The 18,337-nt window shown below is 44.9% G+C and overlaps 2 protein-coding genes across 2 annotated transcripts in view; one reads left to right on the top strand and one right to left on the bottom strand.

The window, feature by feature from the left end:
* The window catches only part of erg (ETS transcription factor ERG), a 261,573-nt gene extending 253,173 nt beyond the window's left edge, over positions 1-8,400 (top strand). The window contains 4 exon segments of the mRNA XM_078232731.1: positions 1,253-1,312; positions 5,972-5,990; positions 5,992-6,017; positions 6,353-8,400. Coding sequence (XP_078088857.1) covers positions 1,253-1,312; positions 5,972-5,990; positions 5,992-6,017; positions 6,353-6,873 — 626 coding nt within the window. The 3' untranslated portion in view covers positions 6,874-8,400.
* Positions 6,368-18,337, bottom strand: part of kcnj15 (potassium inwardly rectifying channel subfamily J member 15) — a 74,342-nt gene continuing 62,372 nt past the window's right edge. The window contains exon 3 of the mRNA XM_078232735.1: positions 6,368-6,425. Coding sequence (XP_078088861.1) covers positions 6,422-6,425 — 4 coding nt within the window. The 3' untranslated portion in view covers positions 6,368-6,421. The remainder of the gene's footprint in view (positions 6,426-18,337) is intronic.

The raw sequence follows: 18,337 nt of genomic DNA, 5'->3' as shown, positions 1-18,337 counted from the left end.
ATGACTTTTGGTGCAAGAAGATGGAGTTGTCTTATATTCTGGGTTTACTTATATGCTGCAATTTATGGTAGGTGTCCTCTACTTTCTGATCTTTCTGTCAACGGAGTTCCCATCCTATCCAATATTCTCAGCGAATTCTTACTATCAGATGAGTTACATAAGAGGCAAGAGTAGGCCATTCAGCCCCTCAAGCCTGCTCTGTCATTGAATAAAATCTGGTAGTAACCTGCATCCCGCCTACCCACAATAACCTATCACCCCCTTGCTAACCAAGAATCTATCCACCTCTGCCTTGAAAATATCCAAAGATTCTGCATCCACCACCTTTTCAGGAAGAGAGTTTCAAAGACTCACGGCCATCTGAGTGAAAAGAATTTCACCTCATTTCCATTTTGAGTGGGCAACCCCTTTTTTTTTTAAACAGTGACCCAGGTTCTTGGTTTCCCAACAAGAAGAAACATCCTCCTCACATCCACCCTGTCAATATCCCTCAGGTTCTTCGAAGTGAATCAACTGGCTGAAGACTGGATCTCAGTCATACCGGGGATCTCCGGAGGAGGCTGGGTGGATCACTCACTCCGTGCTTCCAGCTGACTATTGTTGCAAACTCTTGTTTTTCACACACATATGCTCAGCTTCTCCATCATTTGGATGGGGAATGTTCATAGAGCCTCCTCCTCCCATTAGTTGTTTAACTGTCCACCTGTGGCAGGTACAGTGGCACTGTGGTTAGCACTGCTGCCTCACAGAGCTAGGGATCCGGGTTCAATTCCTGGCTTGGGTCACTGTGCGGAGCTTGCATGTTCTCCCTGTGTCAGCGTGGGTTTCCTCCGGGTGCTCCGGTTTCCTCCCACAGTCCACAATATGTGCTGGTTAAGGTGCATTGACCATGCTAGATTCTCCTTCAGTGTACCCGAACAGGTGCCAGAGTGTAGCAACTAGGGGATTTTCACAGTACCTTCATTGCAATGTTAATGTAAGCCTATTTGTGACACTAATGAATAAATTTTACTTTTACCTCCGAAGGATCGCAGCAGGTGGGAACATGTTGGGTATTCAATGATAAGCCCGCTATTGCAGGCTTAATCACCCATTCCCCTCAAGTGGAAACGGTTAAAATTCAGTCCTAATTGTGACTGCATCATAATCTTGTAAAAAGATTTCAGCTCCAACTTAAGCAGAAAAAACTAAGATCAATTGTTCTCAGGAAATGTCCTTTTTGACTTCATTTTCTTCTTCGATTCCTCTATAGGAACTGCTTCATCTCCCTCAAATGTAACAAAAGTGGAAGACCAACCTCGTCACCAGATAGGTAATTGCAATTCCGGACTTAAATAATGCTGCTTACCTCCTTGATTTGATTTATTATTGTCACGTGTATTGGTATACAGTGAAAAGTATTGTTTCTTGTGTACAATACAGACAAAGCATACCGTACAAAAGGAAGGAAAGGAGAGAGTGCAGAATGCAAGCATAGAATGAGAGTAATAGATAGAATTAGAAGGTATGCTGGGCACAGCTTGCAAGAAGGCACCACGCTCCGGTGCCATCTTGTGCATTCACATGTAAATAACCCAATTTTGAAATCACTGAAAATGACTAAATGAAACCTAACCATCTACTAGTTGCATTCATGTACATTAATCCATTAGTAAACATTAAAATCTTTTAAAACCTGACCCCTTTTGTCAGTTTGCCTGACCTCAATATGCAACCAACTGCAAATAGGTGCAAGCAGAGGAAATTCTCCTTTCTCACTGTGATCTGGGGTCTTGCCTAGTTTCAGCAAACAGATTTTTAAACTCTTATGCAATTTGTGTCTTAAAGTGTCCAATCATTTACACTAGTTCAGCCTATTTCATTCAGGTTACAGTGATACAACTTGCACAAACTACACCACAATCTAGGTAATCAAGCTATTACAAAATGTTATACAAATCAGAAGCACAGCAATAGGCTAAGACAACAAGACTGAGATAATGGAAACAGAACAATGCACCGGTAACGTCTGTAGCTCGTAAACCAATATGCAAATACTGAACCATACACACCAGAGTATCTTATTGTCAGTTTCCAATCAGTTTGGAGTTGGATCATTTGAGCCATAATGGTGTTTGGAAAAAATAAAACTCCTGAATTTACATGCTTTCACGTCCTCTGACCATCCCAAAATGCTTCCCATCCGTGACTAAATCGGTAACACATTCATCTCTAAATCAGAAGATTCCAGGTTCAAGTCCCATGCCAGGGTTTTAGCACAAAAATCAAGGCCAACGTTGTAATGCAGTATTAAAGTGTTGCACTCTCAGAGATGTTATCTTTTGGACAAGACATTAAGACGAGTCCCAACTGCCTGCTCAGGAGGGTGCAAAAGATCCCATGGCACTATTTCAAAAAAAAGCAAGGCAGTTATCCCCAGTCTCCCAGTCAATATTCAATCAACATCACAAAAAGCATATTACCTGGTTATTAACAAAGTAACTGCTGCGTTTCCTGTAGTATAATAGTGACTTCATTTCAAAAATTACATCATTGGTTGTTGAGTTATTTGAGATATCGAGTGGTCATGCCAAGTGCCTTATAAATGCAAGTCTTTTTCTTTAGTCTAATGGATTATTGAAATGCAATCACTTTATTATGGGGCCAGAAATGGCCGCCAACCTGCATATGATAAGAATTCAATTAACAGATAAACGATTGAATGATTTTTATTGGAAAGTGGCAGATATAATATTCAATAGTATAGGCGTTTGGCTGGGTTACTATAATGAATTTTCTTTGAATAAACCTTGGATTAACACAACCGACATTTAAAGGTGTTTCCCTTCTGGCATCTTAGAATCACATAATCCCTACAATGCAGAAAGAGGCCATTCAGCCCATTGAGCCTGCAATGACAACAATCTCACCCAGACCCTATCCCCATAACCCCATGCAGTTACTCTGCTAATCCCCATGCTGTTGATTTGTATGCAATGGTTTGAATAACCTCTTCAAATTGAGCTTATTTTAGGGCAGAAAAAGCAGCAGCAGACATAGAACATAGGAAAAACAGCACAAGAACAGGTCTTTTGACCCTCCAAGCCCGTGCCGATCATGATGTCCTAACTGAACTAAAATAAAACCTTCTGCCCTTACTCAGTCAGTATCCCTCTATTCCCTACCTAGGGCGGCACAGTGGTTAGCACTGCTGCCTCACAGTGCCAGGGACCCGGGTTCAATTCCTGGCTTGGGTCACTGTTTGTGTGGAGTTTGCACATTCTCCCCGTGTTTGTGTGGGTTTCCTCCCACAGTCCAAAGATGTGCAGGTTAGGTGGATTGGCCATGTTAAATTCTCCTTCAGTACCTGAACAGGCACTGGAGTGTGGCGACTAGGGGATTTTCATAGAGACTTCATTGCAGTGTGAATGTAAGCCTACTTGTGACTAATGAATAAACTTTACTTTAACTTTATTTTATTCACATACCCAGATCCTCTTAAATGCTGCTAATGTACATATTTTAAAAGTGTTTAAATATTCATAGAAACATAGAATCCCTACAGTGCAGAAGGAGGCCATTCAGACCATCGAGCCTGCAACAAACAATCCCACCCAGGCCCTTTCCCCATAACCCCGTGCTTTTACCCTGCTAATCCCTCTGTCACTAGGGTCAATTTAGCATGGCCAATCAACCTAACCTGCGCATCTTTGGACTCTGGGCAGAAACCGGAGCACCGGGAGGAAACCCACGCAGACATGGGGAGAACATGCAAACTCCATGCAGACAGTGACCTGAGGCCGGGTCTTACTTACCTTACTAAGAGACTGTCTAGTGCACATTAATAGAATTATTAAATGGTTCAGTTTCTCTCAATTTCGGTGATTTCAAACCAGGCGACTCACAGGAAATGGGCTAGAAACTTAGTCAGAATCCCTAGATTTTGCAATAGACCAATTTTCAGCTACTCCAGTACAACTGTTTCAGATTACCATTCCGAAATATGTCTGTGAATATTTTTTAGTTCAAAGAAAGGAACAACAAATAATTACTCTCTCGAACACTGCCAAATTGCTGCAGATATTGGGCAGGATTCTCCAATCTCATCCATGGCCACCCCACTGCAAGAAAGAACAGAGGATTTGGCATTCCAGCAACAATCTATTCACTTCCAGCTGCACCGGAGGATCCCACCCATGAATGAGGATGGAGGCTCTCAGTGATTGTATTTGCAATTGTGTAAATGAGTTTGAGTGGGAACTTGAATGATGGGGCTCGAATAGAAACTAGAAGCAGGAATAAGCCATTCCGTGCTTCCAGCCTGCTCCGCCACTCATTATGATCATGACTGATCATCAAATTCAATATCCGGATCCCCCTTATCCCTTGATCCCTTTAGCCCATGAAGTCACACAATGTTTTGGCCTCAACTACTTGCCGTTGTAGTGAATTCACCACCCTCTGGATGAAGAAATTTCTCCTCACCTCAGTCCAAAAAATAGAAATATAATTTTACACTGAGAGTGGACTGCCCACACACTGCATGAATTGTGGGGTTGGGCCCATCCCCACTTAGCCAGCTCACCCCCTCCCCCCCCCCCCACCGCCCCCCCCCCCCCCCCCCCCCCCCCACCCCCACTTTGATATTGTGGGAAATAGTCCATTAATGAGTCTGAAGCCTAACCTCCATTCAACTCCAAGAGGACCTCTTGTCTCACAGTGCTGTCAGCCAATCAGAGGCTTTGCACAGGGGCAGCAACAAGCAGGAGCGGTGGTCACTGCTGGTACGCCAAGAAGGTGATGTTCAAGTAATGGACCTGGACATCTCACTGGGGCAAGTCTGACATGCCCAAGGTTGGGGGAACATGTTGGACCAAGCAAGGAAGAGGGTGAATGGTGGGGAGGTTAAACTGTAGGGGGGGGTGGTGGGGAAGGGTCTTCAGTTGACACAGGGGGCTGAAAAGCAGTCAACCCCTCATCCCCTCACCCCCTGCCCCCCTCTCCTTCCCTCCTTCCCACCCTTACCTGCCCTCCCTCTCCCCTTTTCCCCACACCCCCCGCCCATCCCCAACCCTTTCGCTGACCAGCAGCCCGCAGAGTTAAACTGACGGCAACACGCTGGACACCGATCTCTCTCTCCCCAAACATTGTGTTGGAGCAGCAGTGGGCTAAGGCTCTGAATCAGACATGAATTGCCCATTGTCCATTTAAGGGCCTCAAGTGGGCCAAGGGTGGATGACCCACCTAATGGCTCCCCGGTTGTCTGTAAGTGTGTGTGCGTGTGTGTGCGTGTGGTGGCAGATGGACTGACAATGGGTACCATACCCTAGTTGGCATGGTGCCCAAGAGCCTAGAGTCCAGCTACCTGTTTTCCTGTCCACAGGTGGACTGTAAAATTCAGCCATAATTTTGCTTGGGGAAATGAATATAAATTCAAGCTCAAAATGCCCCAAATTGACAATTGCACTCAAAGTGAAAATGTTAACATCTATCTCCGCCATTGAAGGAGTAAAGAGACAATTGCTACGCCAAACACATCAAGCCACCATGATGAGCCATCATCATTTTATTTACCTCATTTTTTCCCCTGCTTCCCAGAAGTTTATAGTACAAATGAAGATCTGACTCTGTTTCTATGTCAGATCGCCAGCATCTGCAGTATTTTACTTTTATTTAAGCATCAGGCCATACTTGGATGAATTAAATTGTGCCTACCATGTGCCTGCCCATTCCACCAGCCTATGATTTGATGTCTATCACTATCCTGACTGCTGCCTTAGTCGATATTAAGTAACTCACTGCTTCTACCTGTCTGGTCTAGATGGCTGAGAGTCAGATCATGGTGAAAAATTAAGGCATTGAATCACCAGGAAAGCAGGGATGAATATTACAGTTCCAAAGTTTTCATAAACTGGAATAAACTTCCTTAAAAAGTTGCAGAAACCAGGGCATCCTAGGTCAATATATTAATAGTTATTGTGATTTTTAACAGATCCTTATCAAATTCTTGGGCTACAAGTAGCGTCTTGCAAACCCAGGTATGTTGAATTTAGCAGTAGTAAAAAGCAGTTTTAACAGAAGTTTAATAATGATTGTATTACTTGATTAAAATATCTTCTTTCACTCTTTTTCCTTACTGCACTATCAAGATCGTCTGTCCCATCATATTTTCTTCCTATCGCTATGGAAATCCTTACCTCACGGCCTTCTTCCTGCTACCAAGCTTCTTGATGTATTTCATTTTTCTAGTTAACCTATAATCAATCTCTGTAACGTCCTGCACTTTAGCCCTTAGCACTCACCTGCATCTCTCAATTCAAACAAATCCTTTTGGGAACACATTGATGTAACACAGTTCTTTACTCCACTCCAGGAAGTGGGCAGATTCAGTTGTGGCAGTTCCTGCTGGAGCTCCTGTCTGATAGCTCCAACGCCAACTGCATTACCTGGGAGGGGACGAATGGAGAGTTCAAAATGACGGACCCTGACGAGGTGGCCAGACGCTGGGGAGAGAGGAAGAGCAAGCCCAACATGAACTATGACAAGCTGAGCAGGGCCTTGCGTTACTACTACGACAAGAACATCATGACCAAAGTCCACGGCAAGCGCTATGCTTACAAATTTGACTTCCACGGGATTGCACAAGCCCTGCAGCCCCACCCCCCTGAGTCCTCCATGTACAAGTATCCGACAGATATCTCATACATGAGTACCTACCACGCGCACCAGCAAAAGGTGAATTTTGTGGCTCCCCACCCTCCCGCTCTACCTGTGACGTCCTCTAGTTTCTTTGCAGCTCCGAGTCCATACTGGAATTCACCAACTGGAGGCATCTACCCAAATGCCAGACATCCTGCCACCCACATGCCATCTCATCTTGGAACTTACTATTGAACAATACTCATGTTCTCAATTAAGACTTGGGTTATTGCTCTGGGAATGGAACACTGGGTTAATAACTATGAATTTAAATTGGAAAAAAAATAAAACAAAGTGTAGATTCAAACCGTACTGAAGATGTGATAAGTCTCGAATACTGGATGTGGTAAAACCATGTGTTGACATATAGGAAATAAGCTTGACACGTGTCTATTGAAGACTGGTTAACCGATTAGAGTTGAGTTATTAAAAGACAAGTGCCTTATGGAGAGTGTACAAACTGAAACAAGATTTACGGGATCAATTAACTTGTCACTGTTGACAATCAGGAACAAAAACACCAATGTTGGAAAGACAAAGAGTGTTGCATGGAACAAGATATTGAGATAATAGAACTTAAAAAACAAAGATCGACGCACGGGCAAGAGAAGACAAAACATGTCAGAAATTATGTAAATGTAGAATCTACAAACCAAAGACTTGACGTGTAACATCTTGGATGTTCTTCAGCAGTTAAACTCTTGCTCTCTGAAAAGAAATATTTATACCTTCTGGAATTTATTTGTTAACAGGATTTATCATCGAAGTATATTAGGAAAAAAAACAAATTGTGGAAGATCTCTCCAAGACTTGGGAGACTTGGACAATACTGCATGATTTGGTACAATGATTTCTTACTTTGCATGGCTTGAGCCAAGCATTTGGATTTGAGTATGTGCGGAAAGCTACGTGATGGATTAGAAATTAAGCAATGGCTATGAAATATGGGGAAATGAATGAGTTTGGTGAAAAGGAACAAACTGGTGTCTTAAGTGTGCACTTGTTTTTAAACGGACATGCAAAAAAAAAGACTGTATCAATTGGATATAAAATGGATTCTCCAGAAAGAGTCACAAACGACATGATCACTGATATGAAGGAGAAGGAAACAACAAAAGAAAGATCTGGAGCCAAAACACTTCATCATCTAGTTAAAAAAAACACATCTCTTAAGAATTGGAAAACTGGGATTGTCTGGAATAATTTCATTTTGAAAAAAACCGGGATCTTGTGAATGTGCTTGATGTAAAACAGATCGGGACCTGAAACTTGGGAGGTTACTCCCATTTTTCTTTATCCTGCACTCCTGTGCCGGGGCGAACCCACCATCAAACCTTTAAGGAGATCTCAAATGCATTTTTTTTTTAAACCTAGGCGATCGCCAGATGTGAAGAGTCGCGAACGCTGTGCGTTTGTAAGAAATAAGTATTCAAATCAAGGTTATTTTGCATTTTATATTGTAAACTTATTATGTAACTTATGCATTTATATATTCCTTTGTTTCTGACACTACGAGTTGACCTCGGCCAACCATGGACTCAAAACGGAAAAAGAAAACAAAAAACAGAAAACAAAAGCGAAAAAGAGAAAAAAAACCTGATATGCGATTAAACATTGGCCTTGATTTATAACTCTTTTTAACGAAATATGCTTTATGTTTACATATGGAACTCTTAGCACATAGGATGCGAATTATATATGTATTAAAATAAGCCTGGCTTTCATTTCAGAGTTTGTTTTTCACATTGTTGCTTATACCTCAACCTAATGGCGACATTTTCGGTCATGGAAGTTGAAGGGGATGGGGAGGTGGGGTGTGTGGGGTGCTGGGGAGGCAAGAGTCAGTTGAAGGGATGACAATCCTAATTCTGTATTGATAACTGCTTACTTTCCTGACTAATGCAGACTGTCACCTTACTCAAGTATACACAAAATACTGTGGATGCTGGAATCTGAAACAAAAACAGAAAAGTGCTGGAAAATCACAGCAGGTCTGGCAGTATCTGTGGAGAGAGAACAGAACCAACGTTTCGAGTCTAGGTGATCCTTATCGAAGGGTCATCCAGACTCAAAACATTGGCTCTATTCTCTCTCCATAGATGCTGCCAGACCTGCTGTGATTTTCCAGCATTTTTCTGTTTTTCTCTCACTTTACTTGATGGGACATTGTCCAAAACAGTTAAGAAAGGCTGAATTGGCTCTAAAAACAAGTGAATCATTATTTTTCAATGAAATTAATTTTATCATTACGTAAAATGCCAGATTAACCATTTACGTGAGGTAATTCCTTTCTAGTGGAAACTCATTCCACATTCTGTGTGTGGATTTTCTGAAATGCCGGTCAAAATCATGCAGCTTTTAAAATGTCATTAGGAAACAACATAAAAATAATAGAGAAAGAGAAAGGAAGTTTTTTTAAATTTGTTCATGGCCTGTGAGGCAAAGGCAGCATTTATTGCCCATTCCCGAATGCCCTTGAGAAGCTGGTAGTGAGCCTTCTTCTTGAACTCCTGCAGTCCACATGGGTTATGCACACCCAAAGTACAATGAGGGATGGAGTTCCAGGATTTTGACCCAGCGAGAGTAGGGTCAACAGAAGAGGATGAGTTCTAAAGCTTTCAGTGCCTAAGTCCACACAGCCACTGATCTTTCTAATTTGGATGAATAACAATTGGGAAAAAGTTAAAGTGCTAAATTAATTTTCTTTTCGAATTTATAGCCCATGTTTGGGGAGGCGAACATTAATCCAGAAAATCAGCTAATGTTCTGGGGACCTGCTACGGCATATGGCGGAATTTGAATTCACTAAAAAATATCTGGAATTAAGAACCTAATGATGACCATGGAACCATTGTCGATTGTTGGGAAAACCCATCCAGTTCATTAATGTCCTTTAGGGAAGAAAATCTGCCGTTCTGGCCTACATGTGATTCCAGAGCCGCAGCAATGTGGTTGACTCTCAACTGCCCTCTGAAATGGCCGAGCAAGCCACTCAGTTGGATCATTGTTTCAAGAAGGCAGCTCACCACCACCTTCTCAAGGGCAACTAGGGATGGACAATAAATGCTGGCCCAGCCTGCGATGCCCATGTCCCACAAAGGAATTTTTTAAAATGGTTATCTGCTGCATTGTTGTCATGTAAAATCTAGAGTAAAGGACTATCTTGATTGTAGGCCAAAGAATAGGCAGATGCCAATCTTACTCTGCCCTGGCAACAAGCCAGATCCTAACTTTGGGCATATCTTACCTTTACACAACCACTGTAGTGTCAATGTGAAACATCTGCACTCTTGGCTACATTTATAGTAAAAATGCTCCCGCATTTTCTTTGGTTTGTTTTTTATTTGCAAATAGAACACACACAAAACCCCCAACCTAGTCAGGAGAATGGGATGTTCAGAGTTGCTAATTTATTTTCTAAACATGTTTTTTCCCTGAAGAAACTTCTAGAGTCAAGTTGATTGACAGCCCACCTCCCAAGGTGCATGCTAACACCCCTCAGAGAAGTCGAACAAAGGTTGAGCATAAAGTCCAGGAGCATAAATTGTTTCTGCCATCGAGAAAAATTGGAGAAATCTCCACCACATCTATTTCTGTTGCACTGACAGGAAGTGGGGCCATATGGCAGCTGCCTTGATGCTACATAGCCTGAAGAACACCGAATTGAAAAAAAAGTGCTTTTAAATTTTGGCTTCCATTGTTTCCAAAACAAAAGCTGTTGTGTAGACAATGGGTAAAGATTACATTTTGAAGATGCACATCCTGACTTTAAGTGGACGACAACACAGCACAATGAGACGGGCAGTGTCACAATCTGTCTCTTATTCCACTTCACTTTGGAGGAAATGGAATATTTAGGACTTTGTTTTCCAAAACAAATCTGCTCAGTTAAGATTGGCTGTGTAATTCCTAGGTTTAAAGCACAGTTACAGGTCGTTCATGCCAACAAGTCTATGTCGGTTTTTATGCACCACACAAGCCCTCTCCCATCATACTTCATCTTATCCTACCTGTGTATCCTTCCATTCCTTTTTCCCTCACATACTTTGCGAATCCACCTTTTCAGTTACTCCATGTGCTAGCCAGCTCCACACTCCGTATCCTCTCTCTGGATGATTGGATTCAAAAGGCACAGTCACAAAAATCAAATTTGAATCAGGGTACCTCATTTATTTGTCACAACAGTGTTCAGTGACTTTCAGGATGAATCCATAGAATGAACATAGAAACATAGAACATAGAACATAGAAACCCTACAGTGCAGAAGGAGGCCATTCGGCCCATCGAGTCTGCACCGACCACAATCCCACCCAGGCCCTACCCCCACATATTTACCCGCTAATCCCTCTAACCTACACATCCCAGGACTCTAAGGGGCAATTTTTAACCTGGCCAATCAACCTAACCTGCACATCTTTGGACTGTGGGAGGAAACCGGAGCACCCGGAGGAAACCCACGCAGACACGAGGAGAATGTGCAAACTCCACACAGACAGTGACCCGAGCCGGGAATCGAACCCAGGACCCTGGAGCTGTGAAGCAGCAGTGCTAACCACTGTGCTACCGTGCCGCCCGGAAATGCAGAGGAAAGCCCTTCAGCCCATCAACTCTGCACCAATTCTCCGAAAGAGCATCTTACTCAAGCCCATCCCCCTGCCCTATCCCTGCGCATTTATCATGGCTAATCCATCTAACACACATCATTGGATATAAAGGGGCAATTTAGTATCGCCAATCCACCTAACTCACACATCTTGAGACACTAAGGGGCAATTTAGCATGGTCAATCCACCTAACTATACAGCTTGGGACATTAAGGGGCAACTTAGATTGGCCAATCCACCTAACCTGCACATCATGAGACACTAAGGGACAATTTAGTATGGCCAAACCTGCACATCTTTGGAAATTAGGACAATGGTGAGTGGTGATGAAAAGGTGAAAGTACAAGGTCATAATGATGGATAGGACATTGGCTGTCAACTGAGGGGCAAACAGGATGTCTAAGTTACGTTAGCATCTAGCTCAGATTAAGCAAGAAATAATGGAGTTGGAAATAAATTGGAGACAGGAATTTTGCCAGCCGCCAAATAAGATGATTTTGGCAGTTGCAATTATTCAAAGAACAAAGAACAGTACAGCACAGGAAACAGGCCCTTTGGCCCTCCAAGCCTGTGCCGCTCATTGGTCCAACTAGACCATCCGTTTGTATCCCTCCATTCCCAGACTGCTCATGTGACTATCCAGGTAAGTCTTAAACGATGCCAGCGTGTCTGCCTCCACCACCCTACTTGGCAGCGCATTCCAGGCCCCCACCACTCTCTGTGTAAAAAACGTCCCTTTGATATCTGAGTTATACCTCACCCCTCTCACCTTGACCCCTCGTGATCGTCACCTCCAACCTGGGAAAAAGCTTCCCACTGTTCACCCTATCTATACCCTTCATAATTTTGTACACATCTATTAGGTCTCCCCTCATTCTCCGTCTTTCCAGGGAGAACAAGCCCAGTTTACCCAATCTCTCCTCATAGCTAAGACATATTCAGTTAGAGGAAGTTCCAACTTATCTATATCCTGATGTCTGAAATACAGGCTGATAATGCACAAGCGGTTAAAAAGTTAAGGGATGGGGAGGAAGTAAAACTGGGCGTAGAAACTGTCCCCATGTCTACAGGTAGAATTTCAGATACAAATGAAGAAAAAGCATCACACTACATTAACGACACTAGATCAATGCAAGATGTTGTTGCCGAAGAAATGGGACCAAAGACAAGGTCTCGATGGGTACTGTCATCTTTATAATGGTATTTATCAAATGTTACCATTTCGTTCTTCAGACAGGTCAAGAAAAGGAATTTCCTCCACTGAGTGTTTTGTTACCTGTCAAAAGTAGTGGGAATTCCCAACAAATACTGATCCATTCCCGGGAAACACCCAAACAAATACTGTTCCACTCCCGGGAAACACCCAAACAAATACTGGTCCACTCGAGGGAAATGCCCAATAAGCATTACCGAGACCAGAAAAGAAAATGTTGGAAAATCTCAGCAGGTCTGGCAGCATCTGTAAGGAGAGAAAAGAGCTGACGTTTCGAGTCCAGATGACCCTTTGTCAAAGCTTTCTCTCCTTACAGATGCTGCCAGACCTGCTGAGATTTTCCAGCATTTTCTCTTTTGGTTTCAGATTCCAGCATCTGCATTAATTTGCTTTTATTAAGCATTATCGAGAAACCCTTTCTCAAACTGATCACCCCTCCCCCCCCCCCCCCCGAGAACCCCTTCACAATCTGACACCCCCCCGAGAAACCCCTTCACAATCTGAACCCCCCCCGAGAAACCCCTTCACAAACTGACCCCCCCCCCCGAGAAACCCCTTCACAATCTGACCCCCCCCCCGAGAAACCCCTTCACAATCTGACCCCCCCCCGAGAAACCCCTTCACAAACTGACCCCCCCCCGAGAAACCCCTTCACAATCTGAACCCCCCCCGAGAAACCCCTTCACAATCTGACCCCCCCGAGAAACCCCTTCACAATCTGACCCCCCCCCCGAGAAACCCCTTCACAATCTGAACCCCCCCCCCGAGAAACCCCTTCACAATCTGACCCCCCCGAGAAACCCCTTCACAATCTGACCCCCCCCCCGAGAAACCCCTTCACAAACTGACCTCCCCGAGAAACCCCTTCACAAACTGACCCCCCCGAGAAACCCCTTCACAAACTGACCCCCCCGAGAAACCCCTTCACAAACTGACCCCCCCGAGAAACCCCTTCACAAACTGACCCCCACCCGAGAAACCCCCTCACAATCTGACCCCCCAAGAAACTCCTTCACAAACTGACCCCCCGAGAAACCCCTTCACAAACTGACCCCCCCACCGAGAAACCCCTTCACAAACTGACCCCCCCGAGAAACCCCTTCACAAGTGGACCCCCCCCCCTGAGAAACCCCTTCACAAACTGACCCCCCCGAGAAACCCCTTCACAAACTGACCCCCCCCCGACCCCTGAGAATCCCCTTCACAAACTGACTTTGCATCTTCCGCTGAAGTTATGCGTGCGATTGCGAGAATCCCTCAACATATTCTCATAAGATTAGCTATCTGAGGGAAAACAGTATTAACTTTAAAAAATAATGTTGGATTAGTGTGTAGGTAAAATAACCAGAAGGCAGATTCTTTCATAAACCCGTCCTTCATAACTTACTGTGTTTCCTAGTATCCTGATTTGATCACTTGGAATGTAACGTATGTCTGTAAAAGCTTGCCGTATGGATTAATAATGCTGCATGCTTGCTGTGTCTTACCCAATTAGTCCAAGCATGAATTTATTGCTGAACTGTGGAATCCACTTACAGTGAACCAACCTGAATCCCAGACACTACCAATCTACAAAACAACTTGCATTTATAGAATCATAGAATCCCTACAATATAGAAGCAGCCATTCAGCTCATCAAGTATGCACCAAATCTCTGACAGAGTATTTCACCCAGCCCTCTGCCCTACCCTATCCTCATAACCCCATACATTTCCAATGGCTAATCCATCCAAACCACATGTTTTGGGATACTAGGGGGCAATTTAGCACGGCCAATCCACCTAACCTGCACACCTTTGGACTGTGCGAGGAAACCGGAGCACCCAGAGGAAACCCACGCTGACATGGAGAATGTGCAGACTCCACACAGTCACCTAAGGCCGGAATTGAATCTGCGTCCCTGGTGCTGTGAGGCAGCTGTGCTAACCACTGTGCCATCGTGCCGCCCACATGAGGTGTGGGTATGGCCAGCCCCGATTGCCCTTGAGAAAATGATGAACTGCTTTAATCTTACACTGCTTCAGTCCTTATGATGTCTGTAGTGTTGTTAGGGAGGGAATCCATGGTTTTTAACCCAGTGGTAGTGAAAGAACAGCAATATATTTCCAAATCAGGAAGGTGTGTGTCCTGAAGGTGATACTGTTCTCATCTGTCTGCCACCCTAGGTACTGGATATCACGGGTTTGGAAGGTGCTGTTGAAGGTTGCTGCATTGCATTTTGTAGACGATATACACTGCTGCAACTGTGTGTTGATGGTGGAATAAGTGAATGTTTGAGGTGGTGGATGGAGTGCTCAAGCAGGCTGCTTTATCCTGGATGGTGTCAAGCTTCTTGAGTGTTGTTGGAGCTGCACCCATCCAGGCAAGTGGGGAGTATTCCATCACACTTTGACTTGTGCCTTATAGATTGTGAAAAGTTTTGGGGAGTCCGGAGGTGTGTTACCCTTCACAGAATTCCGAGCCTCTGACTTGTTCTTGTAGCTCCAGTGTTTTTACATGGCTAGTCCAGTTCAGTTTCAGGTCAATGGTAACCCCAGTAAGAAGTCTCACAACACCAGGTTAAAGTCCAACAGGTTTATTTGGTAGCAAAAGCCACTAGCTTTCGGAGCGCTGCTCCTTCTTCAGGTGATGGGAGTTCTGTTCACAAACAGGGCATATAAAGACACAAACTCAATTTACAAAATAATGGTTGGAATGCGAGTCTTTACAGATAATCAAGTCTCAAAGGTACAGACAATGTGAGTGGAAAGAGCATTAAGCACAGGTTAAAGAGATGTGTATTGTCTCCAGCCAGGACAGTTAGTGAGATTTTGCAAGCCCAGGCAAGTCGTGGGGGTTACAGATAGTGTGACATGAACCCAAGATCCCGGTTGAGGCCATCCTCATGTGTGCGGAACTTGGCTATCAGTCTCTGCTCAGTGACTCTGTGCTGTCGTGTGCCATGAAGGACTCCTTGGAGAACGCTTACCTGAAGATCAGAGGCCAAATGCCCGTGACCGCTGAAGTGTTCCCCAACAGGAAGAGAACACTCTTGCCTGGTGATTGTCGAGCGGTGTTCATTCATCCACTGTCGTAGCATCTGCATGGTCTCCCCAATGTACCATGCCTCGGGACATCCTTTCCTGCAGCGTATCAGGTAGACAACGTTGGCCGAGTTGCAAGAGTATGTACGGTGTACCTGATGGATGGTGTTCTCACATGAGATGATGGCATCCGTGTCGATGATCCGGCACGTCTTGCAGAGGTTGCTGTGGCAGGGTTGTGTGGTGTCGTGGTCACTGTTCTCCTGAAGGCTGGGTAGTTTGCTGCAGACAATGGTCTGTTTGAGGTTGCGCGGTTGTTTGAAGGCAAGAAGTGGGGGTGTGGGGATGGCCTTGGAGAGATGTTCATCTTCATCAATGACATTGCTGAAGGCTCCGGAGAAGATGTCGTAGCTTCTCCGCTCCGGGGAAGGACCGGACGACGAAGGGTACTCTGTCCGCCGTGTCCTGTGTTTGTCTTCTGAGGAGGTCGGTGCAGTTTTTCGCTGTGGGCGCGTCGGAACTGTCGATTGATGAGTCGAGCGCCATATCCTGTTCTTATGAGGGCATCTTTCAGCGTCTGGAGGTGCCTGTTGCGATCCTCCTCATCTGAGCAGATCCTGTGTATACGGAGGGCATGTCCGTAGGGGATGGCTTCTTTAACGTGTTTAGGGTGGGAGCTGGAGAAGTGGAGCATCGTGAGGTTATCCGTGGGCTGTGCTCAACGCTCTCTCCACTCACATTGTCTGTACCTTTGAGACTTGATTACCTGTAAAGACTCGCATTCCAACCATTATTATGTAAATTGAGTTTGTGTCTTTATATGCACTGTTTGTGAACAGAACTCCCACTCACCTGACGAAGGGGCAGCAAGTGCTCCGAAAGCTAGTGGCTTTTGCGACCAAATAAACCTGTTGGACTTTAACCTGGTGTTGTGAGACTTCTTACCGTGTTTACCCCAGTCCACATAATGGTAACCCCTCCAGAGGATGAGAAAAGAATTATTCATGATTCCTGTTCTTAATTATTGTGCAATGGCTTCTACTGGAAAAGTGTGTGTATCTAAATGTGTGTGTGTGAGTATATGTGTGTGAGTGAGTATGTGTGAATAAGTTTTAAAGTTTATTCATTAGTGTCACAAGTAGGCCTATATTAATACTGCAATGAAGTTACTGTGAAAATCCCCTAGTCGCCACACTCCGGCCCTTGTTCGGGTACACCCAGGGAGAATATAGCATGGCCTATGCACCTAACCAGCACGTCTTTCGGACTGTAGGAGGGAACCAGAGCACCTGAAGGAAACGCATGCAAACATGGGGAGAATGTGCAGACAGCAACCCAAGCTGGGAATCGAACCTGGGTCCCTGGCGCCATGAGGTAGTAGTGTCAACCATTGCGCCGCTGTGCCTCCCTTTGTGTGAGACTGTGTGTATTTGAGTGTGTGTGTGTGTCTGCGGGTGTGAGTGTGTGTATCTCTGCTAATGGATATAGGGTGAAAACAGTGGCAGACATCTATGATGTGCACTATAACCTTGGTCAGCTGTGGCACTCTTAGCGCTCAGTCTGAATGCTATCAGTCCAAATCCCACTTCAGAGGGTTGAGCACAGATTACTTTGAAGTTCTGTGCTGTTGGAGGTGCTGTCTTTGAATCGGATGTTAGTCCGAGGTTCCCTCAGGCCTCCCAGGTGGATAGGAAATATTTTGAAGAAGACCATGGAAGTTTTCCGCAGTGTTATAATCCAGGTCAGAAACATCAAGGTGTTTTATGAAGTCAGTTTAGACCAGGGGGGTGATTCTCCCAGCCTGTTACACTGCTCTAGCAGCACAACAGGCTGGGAGGCATCAGCGGAGGCCGTTTAGCAGGTTCCCCGCTGGGCTCCACGGCCTCTGCGTGTCTCCGGGGTCAGGATTTCCAGAGCCACCAACTCCGTGACAGAAATCGGCGCGGAGCTGAGTTCCATATTAAAATTCCCACTTGACTCAAGTCTCCGGGCCCGCTAGCCTCTCCCCCACCACCAGGAGTGGTTCACTCCAGCGGGGTTTACAACAGCTCCCCACTAACGGGGAGCTGGCGGCCCGACCCTGCTGGAGTGAAGGGGGGACCATGAAGTCCACCTCCCCAGGTGTTCGGGGGTAAGAGGGGGGTATATATAACCTGGGAAGTGTCAGCCTGGCAGTTTGCTGTGTCAGGGGTTAGCAGGGTAACTGTGTGGGGTTACGGGAATCGGGCCTAGCGGTCGGTATAGACTCAATGGGCCGAATGGCTTCCTTCTGTACTGTAGGGATCCTATGATTCTACTCCATCATGATGTGCAATGTCAGGGGTTATTCTTTGAATTCAAAAACCATGTTTTTCTTGGAAATAAAGAACAGCAGTGGTACTTATTTTCTCTTTCATTATGTAAACAACATTTATGGAGGCGAGTGCATAGGCTGGAAACATTTGAGGTTAGCCACAGTAAACGGGAGTGCGGGAAAATTCTCCTCACACAAAAACATTAACATCCAGGCCTCAGAGGATGTAACAATGCCAACCACAGACTGTGTGTAGAAGATGCTTATGAGCAGAGGGGGCGGGGGAGGTAGAATATGAACATGGAGTTTTCCCTCTTGGTAAATTCATCAAGGAATGGTGTTGATAGCCACTGTGGTGATATCTTTCTGTCTGGCTGTACCTGACAGCAGCACATTGTAAATGGGCAAAATGGGAGGCTGAGTATGTCCCCTCCTGCCTTGTACCATTACTCCAACTTTCAAAAGTCTCCTTAAGATGTTGGTGGTCGAAATTGGGGTTTGGTGCTGGAGTTAAACAGTTGATGGA

Source organism: Mustelus asterias, chromosome 17 (genome assembly GCF_964213995.1).
Source record: "Mustelus asterias chromosome 17, sMusAst1.hap1.1, whole genome shotgun sequence".
In the NCBI taxonomy this organism is placed as follows: Eukaryota; Metazoa; Chordata; class Chondrichthyes; order Carcharhiniformes; family Triakidae; genus Mustelus; species Mustelus asterias.
The sequence above is the reverse complement of the archived record's forward strand: the minus strand, read 5'-3'. Positions and strand labels throughout refer to the sequence as shown.